General features: G+C 52.0%; 1 protein-coding gene across 1 annotated transcript; it reads right to left on the bottom strand.

The window, feature by feature from the left end:
* Positions 1 to 5182: 5182 nt before the first annotated feature.
* LOC115539010 (actin, cytoplasmic 1) lies at positions 5183 to 9362 on the bottom strand. Its single transcript, XM_030350211.1, has 6 exons — positions 9092 to 9362; positions 7729 to 7858; positions 7332 to 7571; positions 6524 to 6962; positions 6087 to 6268; positions 5183 to 5985 (listed from the first exon to the last, which is right to left on the bottom strand). The coding sequence occupies exons 2-6, from the start codon at positions 7849 to 7851 to the stop codon at positions 5842 to 5844; spliced, it is 1128 nt and encodes a 375-aa protein (XP_030206071.1). The 5' UTR covers positions 7852 to 7858; positions 9092 to 9362; the 3' UTR covers positions 5183 to 5841.
* Positions 9363 to 12456: the final 3094 nt, after the last annotated feature.

Here is a 12456-nt window from a genome sequence, read left to right as displayed (position 1 = left end):
CCCCCCCCCCCCCCCCCCGTCTCCTGGTGCCCCCCCCCCCCCCCCCCAAGTCTCCTGGTGCTCTCCCCCCCCCCGTCTCCTGGTTCTCTCCCCACCAACGGAACCGGGCTGGACTCGACTGGAGGAGCTCCGTCCCAGGCCGCCCGGGGACCAGGGGAGCCGGCTTTGTTCGCGGAGTCCAGCCCGGGTCCTCCTGAGATCCAGATCATTTTCCGGCTCGCAACTGCGCTTTCTGTTTTCATTTTTGATTAGGCCTAGTATTATTTTTAATCCTTTATACATCGCTGTCTCTGAGGTGGGTGTATTCAGTTTTTTTATTTTTTATTTTGGGTGCTATTTCTAGGTTTGCTCTTAATTATTTGTATTCTTTCTATTACCATTAAATGTAGTAGGCCTACTATTGTTTACCAACAAAACATTTGGGTTTTAAGATGCAGAATTTAATTGTACTGTTTTAATTGTTTTATTACTTAAAACATATAGTTTAGGCCTAATAAAGTATTAATCTAATCTTTGGTCATCGTTTTTGCGTCAAGAACTCATGATTTGTCTAGTCCAGTGTAAGGCTTTCGTCTTGTTTATAAGACTACATTTATATTGATGGTTTACAGAGGAACATATCTTAAGAACATATATAGGCTAATACATATAAATACACTTGGTGGATCCGATTGCAATTGGCTACTTTTCATCCGGTCGTGCTTTCCTGGCCTAAATTACAGACCTACTGGTCGCTTGCATTAAATAAATTTGGTCAAAATGAAAGTCAAAGACAAGGTATAGGTTTGATATCCCCACCTTAAAGCGGGAGATGTTATGTCTCAGAATCTAAACGACAACGGGTTTTTTCGGAGGGACCCATCTCCACATGACCATAGAATAACCGCCAGCAATCTCTTGTGGTCATAATCACCCTTTTTATAATTGTGAGTTTTCTAACCACTTTATCACCTACTCCAAACAGCAACAACGTGTATTTATATATAATAATAACAACAACCATATGTCAGTATATTTGAAGCATGTGTTCATCGTGCCTCGCAGCCGTAAGATGTGGTCAAACCTTAATTCTGCTGACTAGAAAAGGCAGAGGGAGACTTACGATGCGATGTGTCTTCAAGGCAAAGCTGTGACCTCATGGAGGAGAAGGCTGTTATATTTAACCCATAACACTCATCATTAAACACACACACACACACACACACACACACACACACACACACACACACGCACGCACGCACGCACGCACGCACGCACGCACGCACACACGCACACGCACGGCAGATAGGCTTAAGAGAGAGGGACACACCCACCGTGCTCTATTACGCGGGGGCCGTGTCGTCCATCATACCTTATCTCAGCCTCTAGAAACATTCCGGCGCGGGACGCTGCTGCAATGCAGCACCGCGATGCATGCTTGGATCGCTTGTAGGGAAGGTTAATTACAGTGTCAAATATTCATATAAAAAAATGCCAGTAGCCTCTCTCACACACATACACACAGTACACAAATCCTCCCCTCCAAGATGTAATAAACTTGCCACTGTGATGACTGACAGCCTTACACACCCCGTTCTCCTCCTGGGGGGGGGGGGGGGGTGCTGGCAGAGATGAGGGACACAGTGTCCTGACATCAATACAAACACACCTCTTAAACATTTGGAGAAGGAATAAAACGGTGACAACTAGCAACATATGCCGATAGGCGTGATGTGGTGTATTGTCCTGAGCACACGTCACTCCGTACAGAGGGCCACTGGCGTCGCTTAATCTGGGTTTCAGTCGTGGATAAGGAGGAAGCCTGTATCACCACAACCCCGAGTGTCTTCATAACCCCCGCCCCCGCTACCAAAACATACCAAGCACACCCACAAATGGCTGTTAGCCTCAACAGACCGTTCGGTTGTGTGTGTGCCGCGGGGGCTGCGTGCACATACGCAAATGCATTGTTCGTATAAACGCGCATGTCTCTCTCTCTTCTCCCCCCCCCCCCCAGGTTTAGATATCCGAGGACGTGAAGCCGAGATTACTGGAGACAAATGTGGTGGAGGTTCACCGCTGCGTTTGGGCGACATGATGCAGGAACCATCTGCCAAGCAATCTGCAGACGCGCTGAGAGGCGAGATGAGGAGGGGGAGGGGGGAGGTGCGGGGCTGTGGTTGGTTAGGGTAATAAATATGGGCGACGGGAGGGGCGGTGTATTGGCATTGTGTCAAGACCATTCAAACCACAACACCAGAGACACTGAACACCCGGGGCGCATCCACACCTCGGGTCCTCTGACAGGCGCTCTCCTCCTCTGGGCTCTGAACACACTACACCTGTGTGGTGGACCGTCTTTGTTATGTAAAACACCGAGTTGAACGACCTCGTTATCCTGTTACATGGGAGGCTCAGGCTCACACAAAAAAGAACGACTATTTTAGTCGCCGTCACAGGACTGCATTGCAGTGGCCTGTGGGTAAATTATATTGCGGTATGTGACATAGAAAATGTGATCTATCCTCTGAAGGCCCCATTCTGTCAGCAGCGGTAACCTTCTTTTTGCCTTTCACCTAGTTTATGTGCCGTAAAGTCACATGTAACGTAGCACCTCCCTCTGGTGGGGGAGACGTGAACTGCAGACGATACCCCTTTGGCAGAGTTGCATAACTTTGTACAAACGCTTCACTTCAAGACCCCTGTGCTGGTGGTAAACCTCATTGCGCTGAGTAGGCCTCCCTTTGTAAACCACCCGACCCTCCCCGTGAAGAGTCAAACTGGGGGACTAGCAGCCGGCCCGGGGGTCCCACTGCGCAGACACACACATAAACAGTCCAAATGACAAATAGCTATTCTCTAAATGAGTCGGATGCAAGCTCAGGAATTCACTGTGACGCACACTCAACTAGGCATGCAAAAATATGATCCTATACACGACCACACACACACACACACACACACACACACACACACACACACACACACACACACACACACACACACACACACACACACACACACACACACACACACACACACACAGATCAGATCAGATAGTTCTGCTTGCACGGCAGTAAAATAAGAATATCACAGAAGAGGGAGGCTACCTACCTACCTCAGCGGAATCGCACTTCGGCTAAAACGCCTTAGCGGCAGACATCAAATACATATAAGGCCCTGTTTATGTAAATCTACTTCCGCATTCATGCAATTACACCAGCAGACGCATCAAATGCACGCTGCGCACGCGGACAGACTCACGCACGCAGGCCTACGCACACACTCATTCTTTTATTTATCATCCTTTTCATTTTAAAGTCCACCTAGACGTGCCGACCCCAATGGGGTAGCGGTACTACTGCTCAGAAACGGTCGCGTTAACATCAACACAGAGGTACGCCCACATTTCCGTCCTTTATTCCCATGGCTCTATCTACTCTTGTTTGTTATCTCAGTGCCCATATCAGCAACTCATTTTAATGACCTGCTCGACCCCGTATCTCATTTGGTCCGTCCTGGTGGTTTTTAAATGGGCTTCATAAATCAATTGACTCGACTTTGAAGATGAAAGACTCCATTCCTAAAATGTCAGCATCCATTGAGCCACTTTAATTGAGTAAGTGTAGCCCCAGTGATATTTATAGTTTTGAGTCCGTTTGAACTACAATTAAATTAAATAACATAATACCGGAAGCACTCATTTTAAACATAAACCGAATGTGATAAGGTCATGTTTAAAAGCTATAGAAAAAAAGGATGGCGGCGCCCCCTGTCGTCCAAACCAGGGAACTTGACGTCTCCATGATGAGAGACCATTTTAAAATAGAACATTTCAATTTTGTATCTAGATAATTAAGCCGAAATATACCTATTTTAAAGTCATTATCTAGATTAGCATCTTGATGTAAAACGTTATTATATAGATCATTCAATCTTTTTATCCACTGTTTTTTGCAGAAGGCCTGGAGACCGATCAATATAAATCAGATGAGCCGTCTGTAATGATACCGTAGGGCTTTGTAAGATTATTCAAATGTTTAATAATCTCTAAAGATGAGCAGGGGGAATATAGTTTTTAATTTTATTTTGGATTAAAAATGAAGAGTAATCGGCTTCATGTTGCTGACCGACTAAAGACGATGGAAGAGAATAATAAAAGGCCCAGTTTTGTTGGATTAGACATAAGAATCTAACGGGTGCTGAAATTAGTTCATAAGGAACTCACCTCAATTATTTATGGACACTATTTGTAAATTAATGAATAGGCTATATTAGAATTAAACGCATATGAATATCCACTTATTTCACATTAAATTGACCTCATGCTTAATCATATTGAATGACCATGAAAACTCTAGATACATTTAAGATGCTTAAATGAACACGCATGAAAGCTGTGAAAATCCACGTCCCTCTAGCTATTGCAGGCGGTGTATTTACATTCAGGGCGTTTAGCAGACCTTTTATCCAGAGCGACTTACAATAAGTCCATTTGTCGGAAGAAAGCAGCTATATCAGTAACAGGTTAACCCACTCCCAAATATTACCATGATAGTCAGGAGATGCTACACGATGCCAAGCGTCACCTACGCTCCGGATGCAGTCCATTATATGAGCCCTTCAGTCTAGAGGGCTTTACAGTACATAGTTATAACCCTAGCCCCCAAAGGGCGAGAAAAACTCATGAACCATTAAGGAGGAAACACTAAGGACCACAGTGCTGGGACGGTAAGGAGTACAATGTCCATCGACATGGAAATAGTCCGGCCTAGAGAAGGGAAGTTCTCCACTTAGTCTATTCAATATTTTATACCAATCCTTGATTTACAATGAAAGCCGTACTTACATCCTTGTGCAGGGGGTATAGCATAGAATAGCTGGGAGTGAGTAGAGTAGGCCCACGTAGCATACTACCTCAAGCCAAGTACTGCCTAGTTATACTACCTCAAGCCAAGTACTGCCTAGCTATACTACCTCAAGCCAAGTACTGCCTAACTATACTACCTCAAGCCAAGTACTGCCCTGGATATACTACCTTATGCCGAGTACTACCCTAGCTATACCCGAAGCCAAGTACTGCTAACACTTCCCGACAGCCAAAGGACACTGGACCCTAGTTCGGTATCAGAGCTTATGTCTGTCCATGGGATAAGTGATTCCTAAACTGTGATTAATGCTCGAGAGAGGACAGGAGGCGGAGTCATGTCGGAACGCGTGTGCACTTTATTGGGATTGTTTTAGTCAGTGTACAGGTTGACCACCAGTCTGGACCCCATGTTACCCCAGCACGTAGAGACCCCTCGCCCAACCGCCCAGAGATGAGCCCCCCGAGAGGAAAGAAGAGTCTGAGGGCTTTGCATAACAAAAAGAAATTAAACAGGACCAAGATATCTTTAAGGCTGAAAGTACAAAAAACCCAGACATAATTTACATACAAGCGATACTACAACAGTGTTTGAGTATCAGCCGACCACTGGGCAGCCTTCACAGAGGCAAATACGTGTCTGAACAATGCAGTTAACATTTGGAATAATGTGGAATGACTCAAAGAAAAAAACAAAATGTACATTTTTTTTTTTAAAGTCCTCAGATGCAACTGTAAAACCTTGGGGTGCTTATTTTTAAAACTAGCCAAAAAACATTACCGTCACTTCACTTCACCGTTCCAGTTTTTTTTTTTTTTTTTTTTTTATATCCTGAGTCAAGCGCCAAAAATAACTGAAGCCATGCCAATGAGCTGGTCGTCTGGCTCTGCGCCTGAGCGGTGAGAATGGATGGTGTGGATGGTTCGCGCAGAGCTGAAGTCGTTGGCCGTTTGGTCGGAGGGGAGGGGGAGGAGGGGAGAGAGGAACAGTCTGTTTAGAAGCATTTGCGGTGGACGATGGAAGGGCCGGACTCGTCATACTCCTGCTTGCTGATCCACATCTGCTGGAAGGTGGACAGGGAGGCCAGGATGGAGCCTCCGATCCAGACAGAGTATTTACGCTCTGGTGGGGCGATGATCTACGGGGAGACGGCAACACGTTAGGTACACGAGCGTCAAGAGGCACAGAGCGCGAGGAGACCCAGAGCATCAGCAGCAGCCTCAATGCAGCCAGCCTCACCTTGATCTTCATGGTGCTGGGGGCCAGGGAGGTGATCTCCTTCTGCATGCGGTCGGCGATGCCGGGGTACATGGTGGTACCCCCGGACAGCACGGTGTTGGCGTACAGGTCCTTACGGATGTCCACGTCGCACTTCATGATGCTGTTGTAGGTGGTCTCGTGGATACCGCAAGACTCCATACCTGTGGGCAGAGGGGGTCAGAGTCAGGACACTGGGGGGGGGTCAGAGTCAGGACACTGGGGGGGGGTCAGAGTCTGGACACTGGGGGGGGTCAGAGTCTGGACACTGGGGGGGGTCAGAGTCTGGACACTGGGGGGGGGTCAGAGTCTGGACACTGGGGGGGGGTCAGAGTCTGGACACTGGGGGGGGTCAGAGTCTGGACACTGGGGGGGGTCAGAGTCTGGACACTGGGGGGTGCAGGAGGAGGGTCACTCACCGAGGAAGGAGGGCTGGAACAGCGCCTCTGGGCAGCGGAACCTCTCGTTACCGATGGTGATGACCTGCCCGTCGGGGAGCTCGTAGCTCTTCTCCAGGGAGGAGGAGGAGGCGGCGGTGCTCATCTCCTGCTCGAAGTCCAGCGCCACGTAGCACAGCTTCTCCTTGATGTCACGCACGATTTCCCTCTCAGCAGTGGTGGTGAAGGAGTAGCCACGCTCGGTGAGGATCTTCATGAGGTAGTCTGTGAGGTCTCGGCCGGCCAAGTCCAGACGGAGGATGGCGTGGGGCAGAGCATACCCCTCGTAGATGGGCACGGTGTGGGTCACACCATCCCCGGAGTCCATGACGATTCCGGTGGTACGGCCGGAGGCGTACAGGGACAGCACAGCCTGGATGGCCACGTACATGGCGGGGGTGTTGAAGGTCTCGAACATGATCTGTGGAGAGAGGAGAGGTTCACATCACGCAGGGCGGGGCGGCCTCATGCACGGTGGGCACAGCACTCGGTGCATGCAGTAGGGGGCGTTGTTGAGGCGTTAGTAGAAGTGCACCACTCCCAGCATTCCTTCACACTGTGCATTAAGTCAGCAGGTAAAACGAGCCACTGATCTCTGGTCAGCGCTCCATCTACTCTACGTTTATGGCCACAGTGCAGGTAAGGCACACAGGGGGAAAGACCTTCGTTATCCAAGGAAAGATCATCGTATAGAGCAGAGGTCCTGGGGAGAGGTGAGGAAACCAGAGGAATGTAAAGAGAGAAGAACAGGTTGGAACAGGTTCTAGGAGCAGGGTGGGGTGGGGCGTACCTGGGTCATCTTCTCCCTGTTGGCTTTGGGGTTCAGGGGGGCCTCGGTGAGCAGGACGGGGTGCTCCTCGGGGGCCACTCTCAGCTCGTTGTAGAAGGTGTGATGCCAGATCTTCTCCATGTCGTCCCAGTTGGTCACGATGCCATGCTCGATGGGGTACTTCAGGGTCAGGATACCTCTCTTGCTCTGAGCCTCGTCACCAACGTAGCTGTCCTTCTGGCCCATGCCGACCATCACGCCCTGAGAGAGGGAGGGGTCGTTAGGCGGGGGGGGCAGGTCCCATAGCAGTGCACTTCTGTCCTCACATTTAGCCAAAGTGTGCGGTTGTCAAACACCCGTTTTCTACGATTTATTAAATTCACATTGATGAACTCTCAGACTCCAGGGGGGGGCTCACCTGATGTCTGGGGCGTCCCACGATGGAGGGGAACACAGCGCGGGGGGCATCATCCCCAGCAAACCCGGCTTTGCACATACCGGATCCGTTGTCAACAACCAGTGCGGCGATTTCATCTTCCATGGCTGAACTGCGGAAAAGGAAGAAAAAAGGAAAAAATCATGAGCAACTGTCACCCTGCCGAACAGCGCCCCTATGACGCATCACTTCCTGGTATTCTGGTTGCAGTACACCACATGGCCACTTCGCGGTGCTAGAGCCACGCATTCCTATGCCCAGACAAAGGAAGTGGCGCTGCATTCTGTTATTACCATATAAGGGAATGGTTTGGTCTGAGCAGCTTTGCGGCGAGCGGCGGCGTGGCGCGCGGCCAGGCCAACAGGCTTGCGCGAAAAAGAAACGTTCGACATTTCGGGCCCAGGCGACCACTCCCTCAAATTACCCGTTTTCGGCTTCCCCCGCCCCTCCCAACAGCCGATCTGCGCTTGTTTGAGCAGTTTTCTCTTCATTCTTACAATCCCACTGCGCCATATACTGAGACCTCGCCCTCTATCATGACTTCATTTAAAGGCGTCTTACACGACCTCGCTCACAGCTTAAGGTACAAACTGCAGATGTTCAACACTGATTGATGAACACTTGATGAGCTTGACGTCACAGCCCCCAGTCTCTGACTGCCTGTTTCCTGGGCCACGCCTTGAGCCTCCTCGGGCCTAGCGCGCCTTTTCCAACGTGGAAGGTGGGCAGGGCGTACAGACCATAATGTGCGTTCATAAGTCACTTATTAATTCAACCTAGCCGTTTATTCAGGCCTCGGGTGGTGTTTGACTGAGGACCCGTTGAGCCTCGGTCCAAGGTGGTTAATCCTCAGAGGAGGTTTCGGATTTCAACCAGCGCCCCTTCCCGGCCGAGCCTGATGAGTTAGCATGCAGGCTAGCAGGCTAAGTAGGTCACACCCCGCTGCAGGGACCACAAAGGACCGGCAGCAGGACTCGAGCCCCCAACCTCCACCCGAACACCGTCACATCCAACGCCTCACACCCGTAATCCTCCACAGAGAGCCGACTGCAGGTCATTAGAACGGCTCTAATTATGCATGAGGAGCCGTTCTTAATCACTCACGTCACACCGGTTTTTCCAGACACAGAAGCAGCAGTACTGGTCTTTTTTAAATCCTTTACCAGTTCAGGATGTTTAATTAAAAACTAAATAAAACATTAGACATGCATAACTGTTAACCCCCAAAAGACTGCCGGTATCTGTCACTTTAAAGCACTAAACGCAAAAAGCCAATCCCGACATTCACGCATTAATAGACACGACTATTTAAATGTAAACGTTCAATAACAAGTCTTAAGCTTACCTTTGGGTGGGGGAGTTTTCGCTTTATGGAAACTGGTTTCAGGCAAATGATATCCCGCACAAGTTGCGTGTGACGGCGCTCAGAGTGAGGCGGCTCCGTGGGCACCGGCATTTTATACACCGTCAGATGCCCGGCTCGAGCCATAAAAGGTAAACTTTCGGATTTGCGCCTTCTGATTGGTCCAGCGTCATTCTCTCGGGCGCGTCTCGTGCACACTGCTGCAATACCAGCTCGCGCCTGCGTGTGTTTGCTCGATTGTGTGTGTGTGTGTGTGTGTGTGTGTGTGTGTGTGTGTGTGTGTGTGTGTGTGTGTGTGTGTGTGTGTGTGTGTGTGTGTGTGTGTGTGTGTGTGTGTGTGTGTGTGTGTGTGTGTGTGTGTGTGTGAGAGTGAGAGACACACACAGACACACACACAAACAGCGAGACATAGCGGAAGAAAAGATGTGAAAAGGGTAGGGATTGATGTTAGTTGCGCTAGTAAAGTGTCTCCTATGCTATATATAATGAGCCACGGATTAATAAATACTATTAAAAGGGTTTAGCGCTGCCCTCTCTCACCATTGTTCCCTAAACTCACAGCCACCGTTCTTTGGGTTAAAAAGGCATAGAAGTCACAATGTCACTGCAAAGACTAAAGCAACTCCATCACACAACTGCAGACCTGTGTGTGTGTGTGTGTGTGTGTGTGTGTGTGTGTGTGTGTGTGTGTGTGTGTGTGTGTGTGTGTGTGTGTGTGTGTGTGTGTGTGTGTGTGTGTGTGGGGGGGGCTCTGCTGCATGACCCCTGACCCCCCCCTCCTGCCTGTTGGTGATCACAGTTCCATGCTGGGGGTGTTTTGCGTGTGTGAGGCCATCAGTTTGTGACTGCACTGTAGGAGAATGACTATCGGCCGTGGATCCATTCTGACGCCGGGATGAGGAGGAGACCCCAGACCTCTGAGAGACAACCTGTCTGTCTGTCTGTCTGTCTGTCTGTCTGTCTATCTGTCTGTCTGTCTGTCTGTCTGTCTGTGGAGCCTGTCTGTCTGTCTGTGGAGCCTGTCTGTCTGTCTGTGCAGCCCTTTGTCTCCTGGCCCGTGAGAACAAGACCAGAGAACCATGACACTGAACAGGCCCTCAGACAGACAGGCAGACAGGCCTTCAGACAGACAGGCAGACAGGCCCTCAGACAGGCAGACAGACAGACAGACAGACAGACAGGCAGACAGGCTCTCAGACAGACAGGCTCTCAGACAGACAGGCCCTCAGACAGACAGGCAGACAGGCCGTCAGACAGACAGACAGACAGACAGACAGACAGACAGACAGACAGACAGACAGACAGACAGACAGACAGGCTCTCAGACAGACAGGCTCTCAGACAGGCAGACAGACAGGCAGACAGACAGGCTCTCAGACAGACAGGCTCACTGTTACCACCACCCTAGGCTGGTGACGGGCGCGCCCCTCTTCCTGGTCGAGGGGGTTGCACGCGGACTGACTTGGACCCAGAGAGGGGGGGGGTCCTGGGGAGGGCTCACCGTCACCCCCCAGGGGGCGTTAGGAGAAGAGGATGAGTCTGCTCTGCTGCAGCCTCCACCCCCCCCGGCCTCAGGCGTCCCTCCACCTCCTCCACCGCCTCCACCTCCTCTTCCTCCTCCACCTCCTCCACCTCCTCCACCTCCTCCTCCTCCACCGCCTCCACCTCCTCCACCGCCTCCACCTCCTCTTCCTCCTCCACCGCCTCCACCTCCTGCTCCTCCTCCTCCTCCACCTCCTCCACCGCCTCCACCTCCTCCTCCTCCACCTCCTCCACCGCCTCCACCTCCTCTTCCTCCTCCACCGCCTCCACCTCCTCTTCCTCCTCCACCTCCTCCACCTCCTCCACCGCCTCCACCTCCTCTTCCTCCTCCACCTCCTCCACCTCCTCCACCGCCTCCACCTCCTCTTCCTCCTCCACCGCCTCCACCTCCTCTTCCTCCTCCACGTCCTCCACCTCCTCCACCTCCTCCACCTCCTCCACCTCCTCTTCCTCCTCCACCTCCTCCACCGCCTCCACCTCCTCTTCCTCCTCCACCGCCTCCACCTCCTCTTCCTCCTCCACGTCCTCCACCGCCTCCACCTCCTCTTCCTCCTCCACCTCCTTCACCTCCTCCACCTCCTCCACCTCCTCCACCTCCTCCACCTCCTCCACCGCCTCCACCTCCTCTTCCTCCTCCACCTCCTCCACCGCCTCCACCTCCTCTTCCTCCTCCACCGCCTCCACCTCCTCTTCCTCCTCCACGTCCTCCACCGCCTCCACCTCCTCTTCCTCCTCCACCTCCTTCACCTCCTCCACCTCCTCCACCTCCTCCACCTCCTCCACCTCCTCTTCCTCCTCCACCGCCTCCACCTCCTCTTCCTCCTCCACCTCCTTCACCTCCTCCACCTCCTCCACCTCCTCCACCGCCTCCACCTCCTCTTCCTCCCTCCACCTCCTCCACCTCCTCCACCTCCTCTTCCTCCTCCACGTCCTCCACCTCCTCTTCCTCCTCCACCTCCTCTTCCTCCTCCACCTCCTCCACCTCCTCCACCTCCTCTTCCTCCTCCACCTCCTCTTCCTCCTCCACCTCCTCTTCCTCCTCCACCTCCTCCACCTCCTCTTCCTCCTCCACCTCTTCCACCCTGCTCTCTGCTCCACCTCCTCCACCTCCTTCAGCCTGCTCTCTGCCTCTGCTCCACCTCCTCCACCTCCTCCACCTCCTCCACCTCCTCTTCCTCCTCCACCTCCTCCACGTCCTCCACCTCCTCTTCCTCCTCCACCTCCTCCACCTCCTCTTCCTCCTCCACCTCTTCCACCCTGCTCTCTGCTCCACCTCCTCCACCTCCTTCAGCCTGCTCTCTGCCTCTGCTCCACCTCCTCCACGTCCTCCATTTCCTCTTCCTCCTCCTCCACCTCCTCCACCCTGCTCTCTGCCTCTGCTCCACCTCCTCTTCCTCCTCCACCTCCTCCACCCTGCTCCCGTCTTTCCGTACTTTGCATTCGGCCCTGAGCTGTTGTTGTAGTCGTGTTCGTTATCTGCTGTTTCTTAATCAGCCGGTCTCATCAGTCTCCTGAACGTCCATCAGGCGTGTTATCACATGGTGACGTGACCACCTGACCCTCCTCAGCCGGGGGTCAAGGTTCATGGCCATGTAGAGGTCACGTGACGTAGAGGTCACGTGACCTCTCATTGGTGAACGGTTTGCTGAGACATACGGCAGAGACCCTCTCAGGCCCACGTTGTTCCTTTACTGTCTCCTCACAGACAGAAGAGCAGCAGGACTCCTCCTCAGATCAGATGAACACCAGAGTCCACAGGGCCGCTGGTCCCCACCTCCACCACCTCCACCACCTCCACCTCCACC

Source organism: Gadus morhua, unplaced genomic scaffold (assembly GCF_902167405.1).
Source record: "Gadus morhua unplaced genomic scaffold, gadMor3.0, whole genome shotgun sequence".
Classification (NCBI taxonomy): domain Eukaryota; kingdom Metazoa; phylum Chordata; class Actinopteri; order Gadiformes; family Gadidae; genus Gadus; species Gadus morhua.
This window is presented reverse-complemented; position numbering and strand designations above follow the sequence as displayed.

Bases quoted from the DNA above. Each gene is read 5' to 3' on its own strand.
- LOC115539010 (XM_030350211.1), bottom strand. From the start codon at position 7,851: ATGGAAGATGAAATCGCCGCACTGGTTGTTGACAACGGATCCGGTATG. The intron at 6,963-7,331 runs GTACGCCCCACC...CTCTCTCCACAG, and splicing joins ACAGGGAGAAGATGACCCAG to ATCATGTTCGAGACCTTCAA. The intron at 5,986-6,086 runs GTGAGGCTGGCT...GTCTCCCCGTAG, and splicing joins CCAGCACCATGAAGATCAAG to ATCATCGCCCCACCAGAGCG.